Here is a 27,636-nt window from a genome sequence, read left to right on the forward strand (position 1 = left end):
AGCTGTCCTCTAGGAGATGTTGATTGTTTGCGATTGAAGAAATGCAGCGCGCGTACTCAACACATAAAACATCAGACATCGCTTCATCGTATAGCGAAAAAGGTATGCCAGATACGCCAGGCCATGCAACGAATATGATGGATGACGCATATGGCGCCATCTCTTGACGAGCTTCAAGTAGCTCAAAAGGGTGGCCTTTTGACGGGACTCCGTGGACTGCTCGCACTGAACAAGCCCATTTGAGGCATCTTAGGGCTCTTTAACAGATTCGAGGCGGCTTCTTGCTCAAACCGCCTAGATGTGTGTGACGCGCTCGCTACGGGCGGGCTTCGCAGCCCTGCGACCGTGTTCTGCGGCCCCTCGTCAGTACGACTGGAAATGTCATTCATCTCTTCAAACTCGCTCTTCTTTTCCAAAAGTAGGCTTTGCACTTCATCCAAATGCTGCTCGAGCATATCGTCTAAACTGTCCTTGGGCGATTGGATAAGGTTGCCAAGCTTCTTGCGCATCTTGCGTTGACGGCTTGGATTCCAGACGAAGTGGCTGTTCTTCACGAAGATCATAGAGTGCTGCGAATCTTAGCTGGTATCATGTTGTAGTCTTCAAGCGTACTTACGGAGTAGTACCAGCTGGAAATGGTGTCGTCCGTTGCTCGTTTGATGGACTGAATAGTTGTTTCTCCCACAAATCCGATTAAGCACTCGACTGGGCTATCCGGATCGGTGCAGTTTTCTGTAAAGTCAGTCGCTGCTCTGGGAAGGCAAGCTGCAAGAGGACTTGGGATGCTTACCGTTGTGGCTCAGTAGATCAACAAGTCCAAGATACGCATCGCCGATACCCATGAAGAACACTTGCGTCGCCTCGTTTGGTCTATTTACACGTTAACAATTGATCAAAAGCGCGTTCTGAGAGACTTACTCAATATAGTTCTCCCACAGATACGCTGCAAGCTCGCGGGTTTGCTGCGCTCGGACTGCGGAATCATCGGATCTTGTGTAGCCGATGATCGACTGACTGTGATTAGCAAGCTATCTCGGGAAAAGCATCGCGAAAGCTCACGTCTTCCACTGCAACGACTCTCGGAATATTGACATCAATGACTTGAAAGTCATTGTTGATGGCCCAGTCAATATACCTCTTCGTAACATCAGTCTTCATCCAAAGTCAGCGATTACACAGTGCGAGACTGCAGCCGTACTCACAAGCCATGTGTTGTGCAGTTCTCTCTTACCAGTCACCGGATCGGTGTGGTCTTGGAAGCTCGGCGGGTCGTGAAAAATCACGAGGAGAGGATACCGGTCCATGAACTTTGGTCTGTACTAAGTCAGGATCTGCGCGGATTATGAGGAGAATGAACTTACGTTGCAATAATATTATGTTCAAACGTCTGGGATAAGCCAGCCTTGTTGATTTGGAGTGGAGGAAGAGGAACCATGGAGTGTTCTGATGACAGCCGCTGACTCTGCCATTCGCGGATGATTTCGTGCAATCGATATGTATCTTTGTAGCCAGGGTCGGTTTTGTCCAGGTGTTTAGGGTAGAGGGACTTCCAGTACTTGGAGTGCTGGCGTTTCACGTTCTCTATGACGTAAACCGCACTATCCTTTGGGGCTGGAAGATCCTCGTTCAGGCGATCCGGCGGCTCCAACATGAGTACCCTCGTCACGGCTAGCGCCGAGCGCGCTATTGATCTGAGATTGTAACCGCCTTCGAGGCACACCACGATTTTCCCCTTTGCTAGTCGCATAAGCATATGTGTCATGTGACCGTAACACGCTGGTGTTACGAAACAACCGCCCAGCAGGTCTCCTTCGGCTGCGTCGAAACCGGCCGAAACTATGACAAGATCCGGATCAAACTCAGTAGCAATGGGCATGACAATTTCCTGGAAAGCGTAGAGATATTCTGAGTCGCCCATGCCGTGTTCCGCCCAAGGGATATTCACATTCTTCCCCTCACCAGGACCTTTGCCGCAATAGTCAAGATTACCGTCCTTCAAGTTGGGGTAGAAGTTTCCGTCTTTGTAGACATGTAGCGATATGTAGAGTACGTTTGGATCCTCGTAAAAGGCATGCTGGACGCCATTACCGTGGTGAACATCCCAGTCCAAGATCAAGACCTTGCGGCAAGTTTCCGGATATGCATTCTGACAGACCCGGGTAGCTATCGGAACGTTGTTGAAGATGCAGAATCCCGAAGCCTGATCTGTTTCGGCATGATGCCCGGGAGGACGAATGATGGCGATTGCGTTGCGCACGATTCCTTGTACTACCGCTTTACAGGCCTCGATGGCTCCTCCAGCTGCGAGCTTGGCGCATTCATAGGTCGCATGGTTGAAGTAAATTGAGTCGCGATTGGAGGCCTCCATTTTAAGATCTTCCACAGTCATGTCTAATAGCAAAGTTAGTCGAGTTCTCTTAATGTTATCATAAACCTACCCTGCAATGACTCTACGAATGCGTAATGCTCTTCCGTGTGTATCAGAAGGATTTCTGGTCTCGTAGCGAAGCGCGTCATAATCCTCCAGCACTTGTCTTCTTGGTCTTCGTCTAAATCACTAGTCGCCAGTAGACCAGCTTGCCTAATCTCTTCATAGATGGAGTGAATACGACGCGGATCTTCGGGATGGATATCATCAATGAGATCCATGTCAGGCAGCTCGGCGTGAAAGCGCATACGAGAGTCGTAGACGAGGCCTGTTTTGTTCGTCGCATATGGAAGAATCGATGATCTCGGTTTTGGGGGTATGCGAACTTGCGGACTTGATCGCCTAACAGGAGTAGGGCGCGACATGCTCATCTTATCCGACCAGCCACTCGGCGACTTTGTCGTTCGATGTGATCCAGCCTGGCTCTGCGTGGTACTAGGTTGCAGAAATGAGGGGTTCTTCGATGGGCTGTGAAAGGGGAGTTGCTCTCTTTTAGATAATGGTGGCCCTTTGATGTTCGCAAAAACTTCAGACGGGTTCACGGTGTCCAGTACATGGTCCCCATTTGGCTCCGTCGAATTGATGATGGAGTCATCTCCCATGGCATAGTCTTCTTCTGCCATGACTATTTCGTAGGGTAAAGCGGGCATGGTACGCCTCGCTTTGCGGTCGCGGGCTTGCAGCTATAAATCCATTAGCGACAACACTATCAGACGCGCTGGTCGTATGACTTTGAACACCCGACCTCATGACTTCAGCATGGTGTGCTGAGTGAATGAAGAAAACCATGCTTCTAATCTGAAGCCGATTTGGGTAGATGGAAATGTGATCCCAAGCATGCTAAGAAACAAAGATGTTGAAGAGAAAGCGCTTTGAGGGTCGACCTCTGGTATGAGAACATGTTGTTGATGCGGAGCTAACTGTAAGAGCTGCTTTGGGATGAATTTCGGAAGTGGTGAATAGAAAGGTACTTACTGGCGATATCGCTACCGCATTGAGCTAGCTGTACTGGAGCTAAACGTATTGGTGGAGGATTGGTTCCAGAAGATGAGAGTAGAACACGCTCTAGTGGATGCTGCAGGGTGAGAGCGCCAAGTGTTGTTTCTTTGCGATACGTTTTTCACGGAGTTGTGCTGATCTGTAGTTGGGTAAGTAAAGGTCGTTATGCACTGACTATATGTTGTTCGTCGCGTTATGTGGAAGGCAGATCGTAAATCGCGACAGAGGTCACCTACATCAGCTGCTGAACAACGTGAGACTGGAGCTCCAGCAATTTTATATAACGTAAAAGCAGTCTATAGCTTTCTGAATCTCGTGATAGCTGATGCTGGGCTTCAAAGTAGGGGATAAAGTGGAGCGTTGCAATGCAAGTTCCCTACGCGGCCAAGATCCGTCACATGACTAAGCAGCGCCAAGTTATTTAGCGCAGTCTCTCGCCGCATGCCTTCAGTGCTCAACCTGGCGACCTAATCTTCCTCAAAGTTATGGCAGCGGCAAGCATGGGCAGGATTGAAGTAGGTTATGTGGTTCAGCTGTGTACGAACTAGGTAGCTTCATCATCCGCTTCCGACATGGCATCTCGGCAACCCGCAGACCGAGGCCAAGTGCTCTACCAATGTCCCAGTATAGGACCTTGGGATGCCATGATACGACGACACACGAGTGTGAACATTCACTACCGAGAGATGGCGGTTTCGGGGAGGGCATGCTTTAAGGTTACTGATATTCTCAGGACAGCTCCTCAGCATAGCCATGCAGAAGCCCAAAGCCGATACTAGCCATTCAGGTGCCTAAAACTGCCGCATCACGGAAGCCACCTAGAACACCCCGTTCTTCCCCGCAAACGCTTTCGCCAGATTACGGGACGTAAACGAGCAGCCGGGAACTAAGCGGGAGAAAGGGATCCGCGTGCAAGTATACATTCGCGTGAGAGTCGTACCTCGGGAACTAGCTCGCAAAGGAGCGCTAGAAAATGCAACGACAGGGGCAGCTCCACTACCATGCAGACGGGCGAGGGGAGCCTTATTGTCACTTCATGTTCATGGGATACAGGCGAGCTTTATTGTGGTGATTATTATTCATTGATTCATGTCTAGCATAACGCATTCATGTTCAGACCATATTTTCATCCCCGCGTTGTCCGCGCCTAGCCAAAGGTAGCCCGCTCCATTGAGTCGGTGCTGAAGAAGTGAAATCAGAGTTTAGGTGTTGCCTGGCTCTGTCCTGACTCCTAAGCGTTGCCATCAACCTTGGCAATGTAGACCAGGAGGTCAAGGACACGGCGGGAGTAACCCCACTCGTTGTCGTACCAGGAGACGAGCTTGACGAAGTTCTTGTTCAGGGAGATACCAGCCTTGGCGTCGAAGATGGAAGAACGGTTGTCACCGTTCAAGTCAGTGGAGACAATGTCGTCCTCAGTGTAGCCGAGAATGCCTATGTCATGTCAGAACGTGTGCTTGAATGGCATGGGAAAGTGAAAGCTTACCGTTGAGTGGGCCGTCAGCAGCCTCCTTGATGGCCTGCTTGATCTCATCGTAGGACGCAGCCTTCTCGATGCGGACAGTCAAGTCGACAACCGAGACGTTGGCAGTGGGAACACGCATGGCCATACCAGTGAGCTTGCCGTTGAGCTCAGGAATGACCTTGCCGACAGCCTTGGCGGCACCAGTGCTGCTGGGAATGATGTTCTGGGCAGCGGTACGGCCACCACGCCAGTCCTTAGCGGAGGGGCCGTCAACGACCTTCTGGGTGGCAGTGTAGGAGTGGATGGTGGTCATGAGACCCTCAATGATGGTGAACTTGTCGTGGACAACCTTGGCCAGGGGAGCAAGGCAGTTGGTTGTGCAAGAGGCGTTGGAGAGCACCTCGATGTCGGACTTGTAAGTCTCGTGGTTGACGCCCATGACGAACATGGGGGCATCGGCGGAGGGAGCAGAGATGACAACCTTCTTGGCTCCACCCTTCAAGTGAGCCTTGGCCTTCTCGGTGGTGGTGAAGACACCGGTGGACTCGACGACGTAGTAGGCGCCGGTCTCGCTCCATGGGATGTTGGCGGGGTCCTTCTCCATGTGGAAGCGGATGGTCTTGCCGTTGACGGTCAGGTTGTTGCCGTCGACCTTGATCTCGCCCTTGAACTGGCCGTGTGTGCTGTCATACTTGAGCATGTAGGCCTGCGTGTGTTAGCTTGCGTCCTGTAGTCGTAGAACCGCTCCGTGGCATCGCAAAAGCCGATGTGCAAAGATGGGTGGACTATTATGGGTTTGTATTTGCGCGGGGATGCTTACAGCGTAGTGAGGCTCGATGAAGGGGTCGTTCACGGCGACAATGTCGACGTCGTTGTGCTCGATAGCATTGCGGAAGACGATACGGCCAATGCGACCGAAGCCGTTGATACCAACCTGCGCGGACGTGTTAGTGACTGCCTCCTGGCGCAGCGGGGTCGTGGAAGGAGCTTACCTTGACAACCATGATGAACTGAGTGTAGTGCTGAGAAAGTTAGAGAGTTGAAGAGGAAGCAAGGCAATTGCGCTGAGCTCACTCTTTTATAGGGTATAAGCTGATGTAGAAGTGGTGAGAGACAGAGTTTTGTGTCGGGCGCAGTGTTTTGTTGGGTCTGGGCTAAGGTGGGGTGCCCAGGTGAGGGAGGGGCAAGCTAAATAGCGACCAGCTTGAGGACGTCACAAGTTTTAGTTCTTTTTCTGTAATCCGATATGCAGCGCAGCCTGGGCCCCCAATTACACCACCTGCGCCTCCCACACTTCCGGCCGGCTACCTGCTTGTCAAGCCAAGCGCATTTGCATTCAGCCTCGGGGGCGATATCGCCATCATTCGAGGCCGCGGACTGCACCGGAGAGCCAGGCGGGCAGCTCGGGCAGACTATGCTGAGCGTACCCTGACCGAGGCATCCGTAACTGTCTCCAGACGCATTCGTGACGCCAAGCGCTCTGGTGATACCGAACTTGCAGCCTCGCATACTGCAGTATGTACCGCAGGCGGCTGGTCGGCCATTCAGGCCCGGCACGCCACGCAGGACACGATTCTATCAATGCTCTTACGAAAGAGGTATACGTGCATCTCGTAATCAGCGAGAGCACAGACTAGTGATTAAAACAGCTCTGCGCGGGCGTCAGCCGTTGTCGCTCTCGTGGGCAGGATCTTTTGGTCATTCGATGTGATAAACCAAAGCGCGCAGCAGAGTCTGATGCGATCACCGGTTCGTGGGGAGGCGAGTGTTTTGTGTCACCACCGAGATTCTCTCCGCCAGGCAAAGTCGAGTATGGTTCGAGATGAGGCGTGGGTATCCGCGGCCGGCACCGTGGCACTATGATGGACAGACATGTTATTTGTAGCAGCTCTGGCCCGCCACATGATCGCCAGATGCTACGGCGATTATACCAGGAGCACAGGTACCTGCATATGGGTGCTGTGGCAAGGAGACCTGGAGCTACAGCTACAGCTTGAGCTTGAGCTCGAGCTCGGAGTTCAGATGACAATGCAAGCGAGTCCCGCCCCGACGCGTATGTTGTGCGCAGGTGCCGAGCCTCCGATCACGGGACGGGAAGACACCTGGGAATTACCTAGGTAGAGCGCGTCTGAACAAGCAGAACTCAATGTCATCCTGGCAGAGATGTCTAATTGCTTACGCACGTTTAAAGGGCATTCATGATAGGTTAGCATCTATATGTTGTAGACTCCCGCAGCACTGTTCTACCCCGCGCTTGAGGGAATTTGCGAGTGTTTTGTTCCAAGTTGAACGCTCCATGCTCACTCGGGTACCCGGGAAGAGGAACGATGAACACATGTGAGATATATAGTTCAGCAAAAGCCTCTCGATATAGTCGATTTAACATACATATACCATCTTGTCTTGTTTGTTGCGACATCATGGTGCCTTCTCTAGCCAAATTTAGGGGTCTCTGCCAACCAAGCAGTTCGCGCAGGGCGAAAGCGCACCCATCCGGCGTATTCATATGACCAGTCGTAGCTGAACTAAGGTCACGATCGCGATGCTATTGTAGACTCCCAGTGCCGCCAAAGGTTCCTCGGTCAAATCTCCGGTGTCAATGTCGCGACTGGTCCCTATGAGAGAGCTGCTGACCTTGGAAAGCTGCTCGAACAGACGGCAACATCTACCTTCATTCCACGTGGCTTCCCTCTCACCATGGCGTATATCGGAAACATGGCAACCTCAGCTCAGGGTGGGATGAGGCTCTCAGATGCCGAGATAGACGGTTGTCCCGGCCAATGAGAGACTCAGCGTTAGGACGACGAGGGCGCTCGGGCCACAGAAGATTGATCGTTCCACCACCTTGGCGTTCCTCCCGCAACCACATTTTGCAAGACAGCTCTCCTGGCCCACCATCGACTCCATCACCACCACGATCCATTGGCAGCTGTAGGTCCCTCGACGGGAAGCTTCTCCCTTTGTTTTCTATTTTTCGACACTCTCCACTCCACCCGCCGCCATGCTGCGCTCGTCCATTGCCCGGGCCTCAAGCTCGGCTGCCGCCATGTCATCGACCGCGACCCGCACTGCTCTCCCCAGAGCTGCCCCCGTAGCCTGCCAGATGCAGCAATCCCGCCAGGCCCACGCCATCTCCAACCCGACCCTCGCCAACATCGAGAAGCGATGGGAGGACATGCCCCCACAGGAGCAGGCCGATCTGTGGATGACGCTTAGGGACCGCATGAAGACCGACTGGAAAGAGTTGACCATGCAGGAGAAGAAGGCTGGTGCGTACAATCCCATTCCGCGCATCTGGGTACTGCGACAGCTCGTATGACGTATCTTGTGTTTTGATCGAGGTACCCGAGCTAGCCCGCGACATCTGGTGCGCTTAACGCGAGTTATCGCGACGTGCCGAGAAATTATCGATACGAACACCGCGCTGACAACACCCTTTGCATGCAGCCTACTACATTGCCTTTGGTCCCCACGGTCCCCGCCGACCCCCGCCCCCGGATGAGGGCCGCAACGTCTTCCTCCTCTCCTCTGCCGTCATCATGGGTGCCTTCGCCGTCTTCGCCTTCACGCGCATGTTCGCCAGCCCCATCCGGCCTCGCACCATGACAAAGGAATGGCAAGAGGCCAGTGAGGAGTACCTCAAGGTATGCCACTTCCACGCTCGCACATTCGCGTCAGCACTAACACAACACAGTCGCAAGGCAGCGAGCCCATCACCGGTTACAAGGGAATGTTGGTTCAGAGCAAGTCCGAGAAGGACCTGCCTGCCAGGGAGAAGCTCAACGATGAGTAAAGATTCGAATAGAAGCGTCACAGCAATCACCATGCCAATACCGATACCACATTTTCCTTGTGTCAACTTTCCGTTTGGTACTGTCTGTGTCACATACAACAAGATCGAAAGCATTACGAACGGCTGCCGATCGGCCATTGTCATAATAGTCCTCATTGTACAGAAATCTAGAGGCTTTTCGCGTTTACCTGACGGTTCCCCACTTCGATCATGTGCAACACGCACTTTGTATGACTTATGCAACTCTCAAATCAAAGCGCTCTACCCTCGTCACGTCAGATGATACCTGTGTAGTTGCGTGACTGTTAACCAAAGGCGAGTGCAGATAACTAAGGACGTTGATATTATAATAACATAAGTCTTGCCTAATTCCTTTTCAAAAGTTTCTTCGTAAATGCTTGTAGGGTTTTAAGTTCGCAATTAGTAGTTACATCCACGCAACAGCGATATAAGGGTTTTATTGCCTAAGGTTTCTTTGTTGGTGAGGTTGGAAAATTCCTATCATCTTTGTTTGATATCAAATGGTCCTTTCGCAATCGGCGATGAATATTCCGATGCACGATTCATCCTCACCCATGATTAGGTGCCTATCATGCTGATCATAGTCATGAATTGCAGCATGCAGTCAGACATTATGTTACGAAAACGATGTGTTAGACGGCTGACAGCAGCTGTAAAAGACGCACATACCCGCATCCGCGGCCGAGGTAGTCCTTGTCGCACAGAAACGAGATATGTCAGCTTTGTAACAGCATGCTTGTTGAAGAAGTGTAAAGACCGCGGCCGTGCTTACTTTGAAGTCACAAGCTTCCCTATGAGCTTATAGCTCTCGCATATACAATTGCGAATTATGAGTGAACACTCGCTTCAGCTTCCCACGGCTCCATTCTAGCAAAGATGGACTGTAACGTCTATCCATTTCGAGAATTACTGGTGCACTCTATTCAAGCAAGATATCGAACACATACTAAGCTCAAGCCGCCTAGAAGTATACATCACCTTGAAAGTACTTATAACTCTGATCTTTACATCGATGTAGGCTGCGCGGCACCTGTTCGCTTCCTTCCTTGCGTGAGGTAGGTGCATCCATGGATGCTTGCCAACATGACTACTGACCGACATGTCCTCTTAGGCCTACGGTCTATGAGAGAGACCAAATACCTGTGTTCCGGTTCTTCCTTACGTAGTATACTATTCGTAATATTAAAAACCCGAGCTTTTTGCACATCTCGAGCCTGCAGCTGACCTCAAGTTTTCCATCGCTGGTCTCACAATGCACTATTACCGGCAGCTACCTGCAGTATGCTCTATGTCATCTCTCGCCTGGTCAAGCTAACCATGGGCTCATCCTTACAGTGGACGGCACGGGTAAATCACTCAGTAGTCTACACTGCATCAGGAAGTTATCAAGTTTCGTTTTTAACACTAATGTAGACTTCAGGGTACCTGTTGAGTTTTACTATAGAGTCCTCTGGTGTATATGTATCCTACTATCTGGTCTGCAACTTCCGCATCTTGATATCTTGCCTGCTGCTTCCTTCCAACCTGCAACCAGTCCGGGAGGAGCCCGAACGAGTTGTAGTCAGTGGCACGGCCTAGCAACACCCTTAATGGAGTCTGGAAGATGAGAGAATGCCTTGTCAATCTGAGGCCCAGTCGGTTTGGTATGGAACTAATCCAGTGAGAAGCATGCTAAGAGACTACAGACTACTTGCTTATCGTCAGAATCACGTGTACATCAGAATGGAGATATTTCGAACAAGAAAAAGCGGTCTCTTCATGCAAGATAAGCTACAGAAAGCCACGCATCATGACACCCGCTAAAGTCCCACAGTTTCGGAGGTATATCTTTTGTACAAAGTGAGACTACCAGCGATTTGCCCTAGACACTTTGGCCGACTCTTCACCCACCACGAAAGTCCGTCTATGACTTCTCGAGCTCGGCAAGAATCTTCTCTCCCTTGGCGCGGGCTGACTCGAAGTCACCGACCATGTAGAAAGCACCTAGAAATGTCAGTCAAACGCTGTGAAAACGGATTTGTGGCAAACTCACCCTCGGGAAGGTCGTCACCCTCACCAGTCAAGATAGCCTTGAATGAGCGGATGGTGTCCTTGAGGTCGACAAGCTTGCCCTCAATACCAGTGAAGACCTGGGCGACAGCGAAAGGCTGGCTCAGGAAACGCTGGATCTTACGGGCACGCTCGACGGTAAGCTTGTCGGCTTCCGACAACTCGTCCATACCGAGAATGGCAATGATATCCTGGAGGGACTTGTACTCCTGGAGAATCTGCTGAACGCGGGTGGCGGTGTCGTAGTGGTCCTGACCGATGACACGGGGGTCCAACATACGGGACTTGGAGTCAAGAGGGTCGACGGCGGGGTAGATACCCAACTCGGAGATACCACGGGACAAGACAGTGGTGGCGTCCAAATGGGCGAAGGTGGTGGCGGGAGCAGGGTCAGTCAAATCGTCAGCGGGCACGTAGACGGCCTGGACGGAGGTAATGGATCCCTTGGTGGTGGTGGTAATACGCTCCTGCATGACACCCATGTCGATGGCGAGGGTGGGCTGGTAACCGACGGCAGAGGGGATACGACCGAGAAGAGCAGACACCTCGGAACCGGCTCTGTGAAGGGGGTTAGTGGGTGTGTCGAGTGCACCATGTAGAAAGGCACGTACTGGGTAAACCTGAAGATATTGTCTGGCCGATAGTTAGCACATGTCACGATTGGAGTTTGAGCAGGATATCTTACCGATAAAGAGCAACACATCCTGACCCTCTTCGTCGCGGAAATACGAGGGGGTTGTTAGCTTCATGTCACAGGCAGGTGTCGTTGGTCAAGAACTTACCTCAGCAACGGTAAGACCAGTAAGGGCGACACGGGCACGGGCACCCGGGGGCTCGTTCATCTGACCGAAGACAAGGGCGACCTTGGAGTCACCGTCAAGCTGAATGACGGAAGTCTCCTGCATCTCGTGGTACAGATCGTTACCCTCACGGGTACGCTCACCGACACCAGTGAAGACGGAGAAACCACCGTGGGCCTTGGCGATGTTGTTCTGCCCATCGTTAGCTGATGCTCAGCCTGGAAGCATTCCGTGTCCTTACGATCAACTCCTGAATGAACACAGTCTTTCCGACACCGGCACCTCCGAAGAGACCAATCTTTCCACCACGAGCGTAAGGAGCCAACAGGTCGACAACCTTGATACCGGTGACGAGGACCTCAGCGGAGGTGGACTGCTCGGTGAACTCCGGGGGGTCGGCGTGGATGGGGGCGTACTTGGTGGCCTTGATGGGACCACGCTCGTCAATGGGGTCACCAGTGACGTTCATGATACGACCAAGGGTACCGTGACCGACGGGGATCTTGATGGGGGCACCGGTGTCGGTGGCCTTGGAACCTCGGACGAGACCCTCGGTACCGTCCATGGCAATGCATCGTACGACGTTCTCACCCAAATGTTGCTGTGCTGAATCAGTGATGCTGTTCCCACTTCTTCAATTCTTGGCGTCCTTACAGCGACTTCGAGGATGAGCTTCTGGTCACCGTTCTGGGTTGTGACGGCGTTGAGAATAGCAGGGAGCTGCTCGGTGTCGAACTTGACCTGCATTTGGTGTCAGCGGCCGTCGTCTTGATGCGATGAAAACTTTTCGAAGAAGGGCTTCGGCTACGCACGTCCACGATGGCTCCTATACTTTAGGAAGGAGTCAGTATATATCCATCAATATATGTAGGTAGACTTACACTTGATGGATCTTGCCATCCTTTGTAGCATCGGTGCTGGCGAATCGGGTGGAGAGCGCGGGGGCGAAGCTCTTCTTCATGGGCGAAAATGCGCTGCGGCGAATGGCCGGCCTGCGCATGGAAGCGCGGAGCGCCTGCTGGATCCCACTGTCGAAATAGGCGTCAGTCCATCTCAATTCATCGTCAATTGGGCTCAGTGAGGGTCGCTCTTACCTCTTCAGCATTGTGAGATATGTGGTAGACGGATTGGTGAGTGGAGAGAGGGTGGGTTGGTGAGGAAAGAGCTTCTCACAGCTCGAACAGAAAGCGGACTTGCGTTCCACGAGATCCGTGCGCGGCTAGTGCCCACGCGGTTAGTATCCGGCAACGAGACGACCCCAGGATCGATTCTCTCACGACATTCAGAGCACTTTGCGTTACTACTTTCATCCTCCGAGTGTGATCGATTCTACTTTCTGACTATGGTAGTTTACTCTTGCGTATTGATCTGCCTGAGCGATGTCACGACGTCTATCCGCGTTCCGATTCGCTCCGATTGAATCACCGCCTTCAGATCACACACCACCAAAGCGAAATTGTGATACATAACGCCAGACCATAGTGTGCGAGGAACACGGCCAGCACGTCTGCATAATTGATTACAGCTCAGGCTGCGGACCTAGGCAGGCTTGATCATCCCTTGAATAGCAACAACAACGAAGACGCACATCGGAACACATTCTTGCAACAGTTGACTCACATAGTCTCTGTGTGCGCGAAAACAAACATCGTTCCCATCGCAATAGCCCGCTGCCGACGAGCGATTCAAAACTTACGAAGTCGATACCACTGTGGATACAATTAGGTTCCCTCAGATGAGAAGTATCGCCCATCCAACTATCGGGAAGTTCCAACAATCATTGCCACCTCAAGAACTCATTACATAACGTTAAGCCAACGACCACGAGGAAGTTTCCACCAGATGCCATTCAGCCGCCGATAGATCACTAGTTTTCAAGGTACATTTAGGTTGGGGTGGGTGGCCTAGGCGCTGGGTGTGGCATGCTCATGAAGGTAACACGTGTCGCAAGTAAGTCCTGGCTTCAATAAAGTCTCGTCTCAGGAAGCAAAGTAAACGGGTGGGTTGTGTCAGACAAGATCAATTTCACTATAGACTACATCATCTCGCCACCTTCAACCCCACCACCTTCAATCCCACCACCCAACAGCCACGCAAAGGATTAGTATGTTAGCATCTCACTAGATCGGGGCATCTCGCCATCACAATCAAGGCATCTCGCCGTGTGCAAAGAGGAGGCATCTCGCCACCACGATCAAGGCATCTCGCCATCACGACCAAGGCATCTTGCCAGCACGACCAAGGCATCTCGCCGTGTGCAAAGGGGAGGCATCTCGCCATCAGAAGGGATCACTTACAATAGGCGACGAGAGGGTATCTCACTTCTTGGTGCCCTTCGCCTTTTTCTCATTGATCGGCTTGCTTATGAAGTCATGGTCCGGGTTCCACTTCCATCGGTTCCAGTGTGTATTGCAGACATCCATGTTCAGCTTGCGACCCATCCACTGCCAGAACGCTTGGTTACATTTATGGCCGTCCTGCGGAGCGATTTCGCCACGCACAATTGAGGAGTTTACCGCCAACCCTAGAAAAGAGAAAACTTAACATTGATGGAGCCTGGTATTTGGATTCGTGCTCGATACGCAAAGTATACTCTGAAGTATACGCTGTGTGTTGCAATCAAGATGTCGTAAGGCAGGAGGTTGCGTATACGCCTAGGGTATGTTTCAAGATTATGGGAAAGTCACAGAATCTCTGTCTATAAAACGATCAGATGCGCCTCATTGCTGGCGCTGTTATATCGGGTGCCCCAAAGACCCCATCCAGGCATGATTATCATGATTGCGGTGTCATACGTTGCAGCATACATCGGCGTCTCGATTGGTTTGTAGTTTCTGACCGTAGAGCCGGGAGGCACTCACAGTCAAAACCATAACGTCGCGATTAATTCTTGTACTGGATTGGAGACTACGAGCAGACTGTGAGTACGTATAGTATACGAACAGTGGCAATGTAGGGTGCACCTTCACCTTCACCTGCAATCGCACAACTAGGTTGGGACAACCGCAACCACAAACCAGCAAAAAAGAGAAATTAGCACATAAAGTAAGTAATGTAACAAGCTGTACTCGACCCACGAGCAAAAATATAACAATACTTCGATGAGATACCCGACATTTTCATGACGTACAAACGCTAATCACCCAAGTAGAGCTCGCAGGTCTTTGCTATATGAGAATTAGCTGAATTAATTACAATATATAGAGCAGTCAAATCGAGTTCTATACAGATCTGAATTCGCGCTGTTGTGTTGTGGGGGAGCGCGTGGTGAGAGCAAACGCGCAAACGCTCGTTGCCATGGTACTGCGGTGAGAGCGCGCGCACACCATCAGACTGCAACAACACATATCGCTTGTAACTAGTTGAGAGATACAACCTCGTCGTTTTATACAATCTACGCGACCAAAGCCATGCCTGGAGGTATCCGACGTTTTCTCTAGTGTTACACTCACATCACGCAAGATCACGTATACAACTGCCTGAGACACGGAGCGCAGCGTAAAGACCACAAGTTTCTTGGTAGTCGGCAAGCTGGGAGATGAATCACAGCTTGAAGACTACAAGTCATGTTGTATTCGGCACTTGACGAGATGAGACGTCGCATTCATACGTGCGTTAATCTACTTTTTTCCAATCTGGGCTTCCACGGCTCAACAACACGGCTTGTATGCAACAGATCTCTTCATACGCGACACTTCGATGAGACACGAGATTGTTACTATACATACATTCATCTACTTTTCTCCATCTTAGGCTTCTTCGGCCCAACAAAATTACACAGTGCACCGCCATTCACAGCAATGACCTTCCATCCCGCAGGCACAACACCAAACTCCTCACTCTCTTCATCCGTCGCACTCAACTTCCATATCTTTCCTGTCTGTCTATCGAACCACTCCCTCCCTTCTGGAGTCTGTACCAACTCACCAAGCACAAACTTAGTTACAGCTTGACTGTCTTTGGGATTGACCGAATCGGGGAGCTTTTGGATATTCACGTCGAACTTGCGTTTGCCGTCAATCTGGACAACGCATTTGCGCGTTGTGGTGAGGAGCGGTATGATGGCCAGATCTGCGGTTGGGAAGCCTGTTGCGAAGACTGTTGAGATGCTGCGGTCGTTCGTCTGAGTCGCAGTGCATGTGTTCAGTTGATGCCAGGCTTCCTCGGCGACGCCAGGAGCAATTGGGGCGAGCATGCGGACGAGGTGGGCCATGGAGTACCATTTGAGAATTGGTGTGACTGGAGACGCATGTGGCGTGTCCCAGATAGTGTTTGTCAGCGTCATTAGATCGCTGACGATGGTGTTGAGAGAGTATGTCTGCGAGTACGATTCTGTGACACTGGCGATGGTTTCTTGGGTCTTGATCCAAAGCTGAGCCTCATCTGGTTTGAGGGTGGACACCAAGGTTTTGCGTGTGGCGTTCTTAGATTCGCCGCTTGTCGAAGCATCTTGTAGGATACTGAGGAGTTTACTGTCAACCTGTGTGGGTGTAAGGAACGTCTCTATCACATCATCCGGTATCCATGGTGCGGTCGACAGCTTGACAACTCGGTGTAACCATCGTTGTACGCCAGTGATCTTTTTCTCGTCCCACTCAAGCACATCACTGACAGGTGCTTGGAAAAGCATATGCGCGCGCGTGGCGTCTGCGCCGTACTTGGCAATCGTGGCACCTGGATCCACTCCATTGTACTTGCTCTTCGACATCTTCTCGAAACTAACGTTCGGAGTGACTCCACTGGCCTTGATGATAGGCTTGGAAGGATTGGTCAAGTCGACTTCATCGGGGCGTAGGAAGCGACCATTTTCGGGGTCTGTAAACGTCTCTCCATGCACCATGCCTTGGGTGATTAGGCGCGTGAAAGGCTCGCCATTCGTCAGATAGCCCTTTGGCCATGTTGGAGTGGTTGCCAGAAACTTGGAGATGAAGCGCGCGTATAAAAGATGGAGAATCGCGTGTTCTACGCCACCAACATAGAGGTCCACTGGCATGCCAGTATTGGTCTTTGTCGGGTCGACCAAGGCGTGCTCGTTCTTCGGATCTAGAAACCGTAAGAAGTACCACGACGAGTCCATGAAGGTATCCATAGTATCAGTCTCGCGCTCAGCAGCCGAGCCGCACTTCGGACAAGAGGTCTTTTTCCAGTTCTCATCTTCCGCTAATGGGTTGCCTTTGCGACCCTCGAAGAAGCTGTCGGGTAGGTTCGGTAGCTCAACTGGAAGGTCTTCCTCGGGCACAGGAACAGCACCACATGATTTGCAGTGGATGATTGGAATAGGTGCACCCCAATAGCGCTGCCGACTTATCAGCCAATCACGGAGTCGCCAGTTTGCTCGCTTTTCAGCCGGCTTTCCAGTATCGAGAATCGCTTGTACAACCGCACTCGCGGCTTGCTTTGACGTCATGCCCCCGAAGCGATCTATGTCTGCAGCAACAAAGCCTTTTTCGGTTATAGGTGCGTCCTCACCACTGCGCGGTACAAGTGGTAAAGGTAGTGAGCCTTTCTTGGCAGATACGACGACTCTGACTGGCTCATCACCGACGTTCTTTCGCCAAAACGCATGATCTCGGGTGTCGTGACCTGGTACACCCATTACAGCGCCAGAGCCATAGTCGTCCAAAACGTATGGAGCCACATATACAGGTACAGAGGGTCCTGTGGAGCCATGAACATGGGCGAGGGGATTGCGCGCTACAATATTCCCCAGCTTGAATCCCTCCTTGGTGTCCGCGGGAAGGTCCTTTGCCCGCTCCATGAAAGCGCGGAGCTCTGCATCCTCGATGGCTAACTGCTGAACGATTGGGTGACGCAACGAAAGAGCGATATACTGTACTCCAAACAGCGTGTCAGCTCTGGTAGTAAAGACATCGACAGGCTCAAAGCGCATTTCACTATCGGTCGAGACGATATCAAACCAAAGTTGCGCGCCTTCAGACTTGCCAATCCAGTTCCTCTGCATGGCAAGAACCTTCTCAGGCCACCTGCCGTCTCGTGCAAGAGCGTCCAGGTCCTTTAGCAAGGGTTCCTGGAACTCCTTGATCTTCAGAAACCATTGCTTCAGCATCACCTTCTCGACCTTTGCACCGGAGCGCCACGAGCAGCCATTGGCATCTACTTGTTCGTTTGCGAGGACGGTTTTATCGACGGGATCGTAGTTCACGAGAGATTTCGCTTGGTAGGCTAGGCCGCGCTCATGGAGCATGAGGAAGATGCGCTGGGTGTGCTTGTAGAAATGGGGATCGCACGTTCGTATTTCCTACATACAGAGATCAGCCCATGCCTAAACATCCTGAGCAGTTTCCATACAGCGTCCCAGTCCCAGCGTCCACCCATTTCCTTCATCTGACTCTTCATAGCCTCGATATTCTGTAGCGTCCACTTCTCCGGGTGTACCCCTCGCTCGATGGCTGCGTTCTCAGCCGGTAGACCGAACGCATCCCAGCCTATAGGATGTAGGACCTTGTAGCCCTGCATGTGCTTGTATCTGGAAAGAACATCGGATATCGTGTACACCCGCAGGTGGCCTAGATGGAGGGTGCCGGAGGGGTATGGGAACATGGGCAGCACATATGCGTCTCCCCTATCGGACTTCCGTAGGTCGTGCCATTGGGCAGATAGCTGGTCCCAATGTGGTTGCCATTTCGCAGTGAGCGATTCGACCTTGATTCCCTCAGCTCTTGACTTTCTCTCCAGTGTACTCGCCCATCGAAGGGCTATGCGTGGTCGGAGGACTGGGAGGCGTGGAGGGCGCCGCCAGCCTACGGACTGCAGACTGAGACGACGCATCACCTGGGCGTATGCGCATGGCGTGGACGTGTCGTATCCATGGTCTGGAGGATGCGCGGATCTACGCCAAGCATCCAGTCCTGAACGACTCCCACATTTTTTGGACGCAGCTCTAGCGCAAAAACGGGAGCTAGTCCCATGACGGCATAGGAGCCCGTCGGTTTCAACAGCGCATGCAAGCTGCACCACTCATACACGGCAGCGGTGAATGCTTGAAAGGGGTGCTGGATACTGCCCCTACACTCTGCCTCGCCCTTCATATCATAATTACCGTCCATGGCTATCAGATAGGGTTGCGCGCATCTCTTCCACATTCCCTCCGCACCATGGCCGCCGGTCGCTACTCCAACCTCCCACCGCCGACTCGCGATTCCCTCGAACTCGCCTCGCTGGCCTCCTCGTCGCACCCTTCACGGCGGACTTCCGAAGAGTCCTCGGCCTCAGGCGCGCCTTCCTCGCGTAGACTGTCGTTCGATGATGAAGACCCTCTGTCAGAACTGAATCCGGCTGGTCACGATCCGAACAGACCACGGCACAATCGCTCCTACAGCGTGTCCTCCGCCTTCGATTTCGCACCGAACCTATTCCCTCTCTCTAGCACCGCGCAGGGATATACAGCACTGGGCGCGCCCTCCAATCCAGCATTAGACCCGTCGAATGCGCTTAACGGCGGCTCATTGGAGAAGAACAAGAGCCTGACATACCTCAATGGCCTGTCATTAGTCGTTGGGCTTATAATAGGGAGTGGCATCTTTTCTTCGCCATCTCAGGTTAACAAGAATGCTGGATCGCCAGGCGCGTCTCTCATAGTCTGGATCGTCGCTGGAATACTGGCATGGACGGGTGCCGCGAGTTACGCCGAGCTTGGAGGCGCCATACCACTTAATGGCGGTGCCCAAGTCTATCTGTCTAAAATCTTTGGAGAGTGGGCGGGATTCCTGTTCACATGGTGCGCAGTCGTGGTGCTGAAACCCGGCTCGGCAGCCATTATTGCCATAATTTTTGGAGAATATCTGGTGTGCGCTATTATTGGCGCCGAAGCTGTCGACGCGAGCACATGGTTGAACAAGGGCGTGGCTTTGGTGGGACTTATGGCTGTCACGCTACTCAACTGTGTGTCCACGAAGCTGGGCACACGGAGCGCCGACGTCTTCATGTTCCTGAAGTTCTTCGCGCTTACGGGAGTCACGGTCATCGGTATCGTAGTTGCCGTGACCGGGCTTTCGTACAAGGGCGACGCGAATGAGGACTGGAAGAATCGCGGCTGGTTCGATGACACGAGCGAAAACGTTAGCAACTGGGCAGTGGCACTCTACGCCGGGCTCTGGGCCTTCGACGGCTGGGACAATGTACGTCAAGCGATTCGAAACTCTGCCCACTCCTACTAACGACACCAGGTAAACTACGTCACCGCCGAGTTCAAGAACCCAACCCGCGACCTTCCCCGCGTCATCCACACTTCGCTCCCGCTCGTCATACTGTGCTACATCTTAGCCAACATATCTTACTTCCTCGTCCTCCCGACCTCGGTCATCGAATCTTCCAACACCGTCGCTGTAGCCTTCGGGTCGCAGGTCTTCGGTCCAGTCGGCTCGCTCATACTCGCGCTATTCGTCTCGGGGTCATGTTTCGGCGCACTCAACGCGACGACCTTCACATCCGGCCGCCTAGTGTATGCCGCCGGCAAGGAGGGCTATCTTCCTGCTCTGTTTGGCAACATCGGTCTAGGAAAGAACCACCGAGCAATCCGCTTGCACAGCATGAACGCAACGCAAGGGAAGAGCAAGATACCAAAGAAGCTAGTAGCCTGGTTCGCGGATACCGACGCAGGCTTCTTCTTCACGCCCATATCCGCCATGGTGCTCAACGCCCTCCTCACCGCAATCTACATCGTCGTCGGCTCTTTCGACACCCTCGTCACCTTCTACGGTGTAGCAGGATACGCCTTCTATTTCCAAACCGTACTCGGCCTAATCATCCTACGCGTCCGCGAACCCGATCTAGAACGTCCATACAAGACTTGGATTACTACACCCATCATTTTCTGCTGCGTCAGTCTCTTCTTGCTGAGCAGAGCCGTATTCGCAGAGCCATTACAGACTTTACTCGTTGTAGCCTTCATGGTAGTAGGCCTAGTGATTTGGTTCGCGTGGGTGGGGAGACGAAGAGGGAAAGAGCAGAACAAGTTTCGTATGCCGGAAGAAGGCAACGAGAAGGTGGGCTGGAAGTTCTGGCAGCGCTGGAGGCGATGAAGGGAAAGAAATATTGCCGTTCTGTTGTATACTAAGCGTCATGGTTGTATAAGATTACGTAGAAATGAAGAAATGACATCAACGTGCACGTGTTCTGTTCCGCCGTCGTCATCATCTGTGTCCTACCTTCCTCAGGCCTTCAAATATCTCGTTACGAGGTACGATGAAATGTCGGCTTCGACTGGCCCGGTCCATAATGGCAAACTGGCAAGTCAAGACCCTAGCATCGTTCGTCTCAAGTCTGGTATTCCAAATCACATCCTGGTCCGCTCGAGGCCAGCTGAGCCGGAACCCGGGTGGAAACTTCAAGCGTAGATCTATCGTTTTCCATTCGCCTCCTGTTTCGAGCGGAAGGCATAATGGTGTGACTGGCACGTGGTCGGAAAGAGTGGCCGTGAACAGGTTACCCCAGAGATGCTTACCGTAGACTCACGAAGATACTGGCGGGATACATCGGACGTATCATTCACGTGACAAGTCGGGGCCGACAACTCGGGTGAAAGTGAGTTCTGCAACGAAGCACAAGTCACTATGATGTATGATAGCAAGGCAATATGGAGAAGGTTTTTATTTGTTTATATTTCTGCTCCTTTCAATCTGATCAAAGAGACTAACAGAGAATCGGGCTATACTACTCAAAGGCTCAACACCTTCTATCTCCTCGGGTTATTAACAAGAGCTCATGGAAGAGGCAATGGGGGTGCTAAGCGAGACGTGAAGAAAGATAACAGCGGGAAGACAAGGGGGGGAAGAGAGACGAAGAGGAAGAGGAAGAGATGGAAAAGGTGATGGTGTGGGGTATAAAGAGCGGACGTGCCGTGCTCATTTCCGTAGCAGGGTGCGCAGCACCGGTGGTTCGTAAATGAATGTTCGTATCGTAAGCGACGTGACGGATGGAAGGCCGAGAGTCAAGACCTTGCCTGACCTGACCGGAAAGGGTCTGAAGTTCCCATGAACCTTCATGCGACAAAGGGCAAGCTGGGGTTGGGGCTAGAACCCTGACCAATGTGCCGAGACGCTGTGTCGCAGGAGGTGTTGTGCAAAACATGAAACCGAAACCGTAACGCCTGTGTGGGTATGTTGCCCAGACGCGAACCACCCAGAGTCGCGAGAGCAAAGGAAACAAGAAATTTAGAAACTCGCGTCTTCCCAGTTAATCGTACAGGCGGCTCGTTGCCGATTCCGGTCTAGCAGTAAGAAAGGAAATAGGGTTGGGAAAGGTACCCTCGCGCGTTTCGTGTAGCCTCAGGCTCCGCTTAGATCCAGCCGTTGCGTGGCGTCCGTTGCATCGTGCCCGCGCCAAGTGGAATACGGGCTGTGGGTGACGGAGCGGCATGGCCACTGTTCGTTCGCGTGAGGTTGTTGACTGACGCAGGTGTGCCTGGCTGCGATGATGTTGTAGGTGAACCAACTGCTGTAACGGGTGTCACGGGATTCATGCGCAGTCCGCTGATGCAGGCAGGTTCGGGGACAGCAGGCTTTGCCGGAGTAGCAGAGGATTGAGGGGAGGCTGGCGACTTCGGGGGTGGGGAGGGTAGCACCTTCTCGCGTTGGGCCTGGAGGTAAGCGCTAGATTGACCTGCCGGTGTGATGGGGAAAGGTGGAGTCCGCGCTGGGCTGTTCGCTCTGGGGCGTGTTGGCGACTCACCACGCGGGGGAGGAGGGGAGAACACGCTAGAGCTAAGCATCTCCTGCGATGGCGATGTGCTGGTCGTAGAAGGCTTCTGGATCGGAAGAGCCAACGAAGCTTCACTGCTGTCGGTAGCACCTCGCTTCAACGGAGGGGTCTCTCGTTCAACCCGTGTGCACTTGGCTGCTGCAAGCGTGGCAGGCGCAACTGAGAAGCGGAGACCAATTTGGACGGTTGCACTGCTATCGGTACTTTGCATGCGTTGGTGCCGTTCTGCAAACGGTAGTTTGGGCTTGCTCAGAAAATCCCAAGCGTCGCCGACATTCGTGACCGAGCCGCGTCGAGTAAATCGTCGCAGGGCAAGCTTGGAAACAGAGGAACCGTCTGACGTAGCCTTGGGGTCGTAAACGGTTGGTGGAAGACGAGGTACCTCTTCAGCGCGTGTGGGAAACAAGGAATAGCTTTGGCTTCGCGTGTGCTCGTGTTTCGTTGTTTCGTTGTCGAGAGCAGGTGGAAGAGGCCACTTTGTGGGATCGATAGGGCTTCCAGGTTTGGTCGATGCCGGTGTCAAAGCCCGCTCTGGTCGTTCAAAGTACTGGGGATCAAAGTCACCACGGTTCTTTTCTGGCCCAACATCGATCAGACCCTGTTGACTGTGTAAACGTTGAGTTGTCTGCAATGCCATCGGGCCACTGATCTGCATCTCCAAATCGCTAGGGCCGAAGAAACGGATCTTTGGTCGTTGTTGTTTCGCGGGCGCCTTGAGTTCTTCGATGGGACGAATGACCATTCGTGTCGCGTTCGTGCGGAGGAAGAGGTGGAAGAACGTGATTACCATTCCCGACGAGAACAGCGAGATTTCAGCGACTCGAGAAGCGGCTAATGCTTCCATGAATTCTCGGCGAAGAGACTGTACTTCCACAGGGATGACGAGAGTCTATGACTGTTAGCTAGGGATGCTAGAAAGGTAGTGCAGATACTCACGTAAATTAGTGCGGTAACGATCAAGAAGTAAGTCATACGTGAAGCTGAGATTCGCTCATTATGGTCCAGGTCCGGCGTTCTCATCAGCTGAATACTGATCATAGCGGCTACCATGAGCAGCAGAAAAACAAGAATTGAAAGGAAGATCAGCATCAGAAGATCGTACCGCATGGGGAACCAGATAAGCCCGCCAAAGCAAGTGTTCGGAGACGGCCAGGCAACAGTCGGCATCCAGGAGAGAAGCAGCATGAACGATACAACGGCGATACAGATTATCGTGTTCCACTTGCCGCGTGGGGCGAATCGGTCTTGTTTGTAGGCCCTGACTGCTACCTCGATACCGAAGACCAAGGTAATGAATCCGATCAGAAAGATAGCTGCTGTTTGTTAGTCTAAATGTTCGCAAATGCAGTGTATGCGAGCGTACCAGGAAATGTGACCATCGCAAGTCCGCGGCAACTTCTGGAGAACACGCTATGAAGTGTAGTGCCCTGCACCGATACAAAGATGATTTGTTGTAGAACTGCACCGCAGGCCAACGCAAGGGGAAAGGTTTCGGCAGGGTGGACATTGTGAAGAGCATTGAATCTCCTAGTTCTCGTTAGCAGTGTCGCAAACTCCGATCATGCTGTACTGACTTCTTTCTTGGGAGAACCTGAAGAGCTGCAGCCCGTCGCGCATCCGACACGATCCGATGAACCGTCAACAAGGTCAAGGCAAGGCTGAAAGCTCCAAGGGTAAGATGTGTCGTCCGAAGCGTTTGTACCTGTTGAAGCTGTAGACTCGCGATGAGAGTCCTCGTCGTGTTTGATTGCGTCCAGGGAACTTGGCGAACAGCTGACGTGTTGAGAGTTAAGTTGAAGTGCGATCGGACCTCGAGCTGAGGGAAATGGTCGGCCCATGATTCCATCTCGCCGGCTCTAGTTACAACGGGTGTAGAAGGAATAGAATTGTCTCGCTGGTAACCAGCAGCGGCTGAAGAAAGGAAAACGACTAGGTATTCATGGAGACCGTGTGACTGACGTCGTAAACGAAAGAGTAACCAGCTCAGCGTCAAAGAAGGAAATGGCTAAGCCTGCCAGCAGAGCAACGAAAGAAGGGGAAAGAGCGTGAGCATTAGACGTAAGAGACAAGAGACGGGTATGAGACTCCAAACGGTATATGACAAAACCACTGGGCGGTAGCTGCTGCGCACGGTTTCGGAACAGCGGTCCTCAGGCGTCTATCCGGTCATTGGCTGAAAAGACCCGCATTAGCAAAGATCCAGCCAGTTCATATTACAGGTCGCATCTTCCCGCAATGGGTGGGAGTGGGTTTCAACCTCATGCGAGCCACCCGCATTCTGCCAGGTAGCCCGGCCAGCGGAAGCAGCGAAACCCGCGTAGGCACCGTTGCGCCGAACAGCAGCCACCTGCCTTGGAAAGCCTCTTGTCGCTCTCGTAGCTGCTGTGATATGGACCGGGTTGGACAGGTTCAGCGCGACGTCATTGCTTGACGTTGCCGTAGCGGCCGTCTCCACATGGTCCGCCGGTGAACGTGCCTTCGTTCTCAAGACCGCAGACCCATCTTCGTCAGGTCGTTCGGCCTGCTGAAGCGCGCAATTTCATCTGACGCTGAGCACTATACTTGGGTTCCTGGATAGCTATTTCCAGCGCGGAAGCGCTGATGTAGACAGTGGCGCATCGTCGGTGGTGGTGAGGTGGATGTGGTCGGACTAGAGTTCTGATGCTTGCTGGGTTTAGACTGTGCCGCAGATCCTCGCTTCGACCCTGTCCGAGACACAGCGAACTCCAGAACCCCTGCCGGGTCAACGTTCGCCGGGGAAGCCTCGCAAGCCCACGACACGTCCGTAGCAAAGATGGTTAGCTGGAAGGTATAAGCAATATATTATAGAAAACGGAGGGTGATGTGTAAAGCCACGAGGCATTGCTGCATTGGGCCTAGTGCGCAGGTCGGTTTACGCACGCGGCGTATAGGAACGGTTCGCGGGCGTGAGATTGAAGGATGCAAGACCCATCAGCATGCAAGACGGAAGGAACCGATTGAGAAGCCCAGATGGAAGATCGTGTGTTATCGCAGCTCAGCGCACCTGGGCCTCCACAGAACTGACTTTCAAACCATTGGTACCGCCGAGTGGTAGAGAGTTGTGCTGCAGAAAAGCAACATACTCGAGACGTAAGTCCAGCGCCGAGAGCGCGACACCATACGGTGATCAGTATTCACAACGGCACACTCCCTGGTAGCCGCCGACAGGTCTAATCAAGGCGCCTACACAACAGGACTGTCACGTCTACACCCAAACACTTCAGACGTCTTGTCACAACCGCCGTAGTCTGAAGTTTGAACTGGCAAGCCACCAAGACCAAGATAGAACAGAGAAGGCTTTGCAAATCTTACTACAACAGGCAGTGCACGAAGTTCGTCAATGCATCGTGGTAGTCGTACTAGAAATGGGAACTTTCCAGAACACGAGGGCACAGCCTCTACGTTGCCACAGCCACAGCACGAGGCACAAGGGTGTGCTTCATAGTATTCTCCGATAATGCAAATCATGGGCCGGATGGATACAAGCAGTCTAATTGGGTCTTGTAATAAGGATCAGACCTGAAAAGAGTAGAAGATGTAGACTGGTATTTGATTTTTGCTGTTCACAGGTCTCTTGTTGAATGACACGGTCGTGACAGGAAAGTATTATCTTTTGGAGGGCATTGAACAGGCCTGCAGCCTGCAACCTACAATAAGCCAGGAATAAGCAAACAAGAAAATGTAGCGTTGATGAAGGCTCCACGGTGTTCAACTTTTCCCTTGAATGGGACTGATACACAGTGCTGCGCAAGGCCTGACTCAAGCCGACTTTGCAAACTCTTCAAGGTACGAGACGAGTAGCTTGGTGCCATCTAGCGAGACGGCATTGTCTGGAGCACGAAAGAAGTTAGCCTGAGTCACTCATGGGGATTTTCCCCAGGCCGTATCCTAGATCGAGTACACTCGGCCAGGTCGGCCAGAAGCCGCGTACCCAAGCATGCCTTGTGAAGGCACGACCTGAACCATGTCTGACAGCGGGATCAATAAGACGGGAGTTATAGGGCCACTTACAATTACTGGCACGGATGCCGCCTACGCTGCGGTGTCCTTTCAGACCTAGCAGGCCCTTCTTCTCTGCGCCTGCAAGGAAGGCCTTCTCTTTGTCCGCATCTCCACCGTTGACGCGGAAGCATATGTTCATTCTACTGCGTACAGACTTGTCTGGCACTACCTGGTAGACACTGGAGTACTTCTCGAGCATATCGTAGATAAGCCGCGCCTTCTCGTTAGAGACATCCTCTTGACCACCAATGCGCTTGGCACCGTAGGAGCTGACGAGTCCGGACATGACCTGGCCAGCCACCCAGACATCGAAGATGGGCAGTGTGTTGTAAAGCGAGTTGTTTTTCGCGATGGTGGGGTAGTCGAGCACAATGGGGCCAACTGATAGGTTGAGCTCTCTCATCAGGTCGGGCGAGGCGGGTGTCGAGTGTGGCGGAAGGAGCGACTTCCGCATGATGACGATAGCGATACCCGTGTTGCCAATGTTCTTTTGGGCGCCACCGAAGATGATGGCGTACTTGCGCACGTCGACCTTCCGGGAGATGAAGTTTGACGACATGTCGGCGCAGACCAGGGGCGCATCGTCGCCCTCAAGGCTCTGAGGGAAAGACGGGAACTCGACTCCGTCGACGGTCTCGTTGTCGCAAAAGTACACGAAGGCTGGCCCGCCCTTGGAGCGCGGGGTCAGGCTCCACTGGTCTTCCGAAGCGATCTTGCCAAATTTGCCGTCGTTGATCTTGCGCGAGTCGGTGGCCACGTTGACGTGCTTGGCTCCTACAAGACGCGCTGCCTCTTGCGATGCCTTGAGCGACCAAGAGCCGGTGACGAGGTAGTCGAGTTTGAGCTCCTCATCCACGACCTTGCGCAGCCTCTTCATAATCTCATCCTTGTTGTCGCCCACCTCTTCCGCAATCTTGGCGCGCTTCTTCTCGACCCATATCGAGACGAGGTTGTATACGGTCGCACTAAACTCGCCGCTGCCGCCGCTCTGGAGGAAGAGGATCTCGTAGTCGTCCGGGATCTCGAGCAAGTCGCTCAGCGCCTTCTTGGTGTCGGCAAGAATCTCGTTGGCTTCTGGCGAGCGATGGGAAATTTCGCAGAGGCCAATGCCCTTGTCTTTGTAGTTCAGAAGCACCTGCGAGGCCTTCTCGAGGACCTCGGTGGGCAGGGGTGCGGGGCCTGCGCCGAAGTAGTTGACGTCGGAACGGTTGACCATGGTGACGATGGGCTTGAGGGTTAGTAGTGGTGTGTGTGAAGAGGTCAGTCGGTGATACTTGGGAGAAATTGATCAAAGAGGGGCGGTTTGTCTGGTGCAAGTCTTCTCACGTCGCGTCATACG

The 27,636-nt window shown here is 52.7% G+C and overlaps 8 protein-coding genes across 8 annotated transcripts; 2 read left to right on the top strand and 6 right to left on the bottom strand.

Moving 5' to 3' along the window:
• Nucleotides 1-182: 182 nt before the first annotated feature.
• Nucleotides 183-3,078, bottom strand: J4E79_004040 (uncharacterized protein; the record flags this gene model as incomplete). The annotated part of the gene is made up of 8 exons (XM_049352930.1): nt 183-569; nt 617-732; nt 791-870; nt 919-1,010; nt 1,060-1,152; nt 1,203-1,314; nt 1,362-2,391; nt 2,439-3,078. The coding sequence occupies 8 exons, from the start codon at nt 3,076-3,078 to the stop codon at nt 183-185; spliced, it is 2,550 nt and encodes an 849-aa protein (XP_049212309.1).
• A 1,580-nt stretch (nt 3,079-4,658) lies between these two features.
• Nucleotides 4,659-5,896, bottom strand: J4E79_004041 (uncharacterized protein; the record flags this gene model as incomplete). The annotated part of the gene is made up of 4 exons (XM_049352931.1): nt 4,659-4,861; nt 4,914-5,598; nt 5,713-5,826; nt 5,885-5,896. The coding sequence occupies 4 exons, from the start codon at nt 5,894-5,896 to the stop codon at nt 4,659-4,661; spliced, it is 1,014 nt and encodes a 337-aa protein (XP_049212310.1).
• Nucleotides 5,897-7,893: 1,997 nt separating this feature from the next.
• CYA4 (Cytochrome c oxidase polypeptide 5, mitochondrial) lies at nt 7,894-8,685 on the top strand (the record flags this gene model as incomplete). The annotated part of the gene is made up of 3 exons (XM_049352932.1): nt 7,894-8,161; nt 8,340-8,536; nt 8,587-8,685. The coding sequence occupies 3 exons, from the start codon at nt 7,894-7,896 to the stop codon at nt 8,683-8,685; spliced, it is 564 nt and encodes a 187-aa protein (XP_049212311.1).
• A 1,924-nt stretch (nt 8,686-10,609) lies between these two features.
• Nucleotides 10,610-12,660, bottom strand: ATP2 (atp2, beta subunit of the F1 sector of mitochondrial F1F0 ATP synthase; the record flags this gene model as incomplete). The annotated part of the gene is made up of 10 exons (XM_049352933.1): nt 10,610-10,689; nt 10,739-11,313; nt 11,367-11,388; nt 11,441-11,498; nt 11,547-11,747; nt 11,797-12,156; nt 12,210-12,296; nt 12,368-12,386; nt 12,437-12,583; nt 12,650-12,660. The coding sequence occupies 10 exons, from the start codon at nt 12,658-12,660 to the stop codon at nt 10,610-10,612; spliced, it is 1,560 nt and encodes a 519-aa protein (XP_049212312.1).
• Nucleotides 12,661-15,285: 2,625 nt separating this feature from the next.
• On the bottom strand, nt 15,286-18,363 carry J4E79_004044 (uncharacterized protein; the record flags this gene model as incomplete). The annotated part of the gene is made up of 3 exons (XM_049352934.1): nt 15,286-17,772; nt 17,823-18,289; nt 18,321-18,363. The coding sequence occupies 3 exons, from the start codon at nt 18,361-18,363 to the stop codon at nt 15,286-15,288; spliced, it is 2,997 nt and encodes a 998-aa protein (XP_049212313.1).
• A 307-nt stretch (nt 18,364-18,670) lies between these two features.
• On the top strand, nt 18,671-20,596 carry J4E79_004045 (uncharacterized protein; the record flags this gene model as incomplete). The annotated part of the gene is made up of 2 exons (XM_049352935.1): nt 18,671-19,693; nt 19,742-20,596. 2 exons carry the CDS (start codon nt 18,671-18,673, stop codon nt 20,594-20,596), a joined length of 1,878 nt encoding a protein of 625 aa, XP_049212314.1.
• Nucleotides 20,597-21,852: 1,256 nt separating this feature from the next.
• Nucleotides 21,853-24,120, bottom strand: J4E79_004046 (uncharacterized protein; the record flags this gene model as incomplete). The annotated part of the gene is made up of 4 exons (XM_049352936.1): nt 21,853-23,163; nt 23,211-23,587; nt 23,638-23,801; nt 23,849-24,120. 4 exons carry the CDS (start codon nt 24,118-24,120, stop codon nt 21,853-21,855), a joined length of 2,124 nt encoding a protein of 707 aa, XP_049212315.1.
• A 1,934-nt stretch (nt 24,121-26,054) lies between these two features.
• J4E79_004047 (uncharacterized protein) lies at nt 26,055-27,513 on the bottom strand (the record flags this gene model as incomplete). The annotated part of the gene is made up of 2 exons (XM_049352937.1): nt 26,055-26,125; nt 26,307-27,513. 2 exons carry the CDS (start codon nt 27,511-27,513, stop codon nt 26,055-26,057), a joined length of 1,278 nt encoding a protein of 425 aa, XP_049212316.1.
• Nucleotides 27,514-27,636: the final 123 nt, after the last annotated feature.

Source organism: Alternaria viburni (assembly GCF_023758015.1).
Source record: "Alternaria viburni strain BMP 2772 chromosome Unknown scaffold_7, whole genome shotgun sequence".
Classification (NCBI taxonomy): domain Eukaryota; kingdom Fungi; phylum Ascomycota; class Dothideomycetes; order Pleosporales; family Pleosporaceae; genus Alternaria; species Alternaria viburni.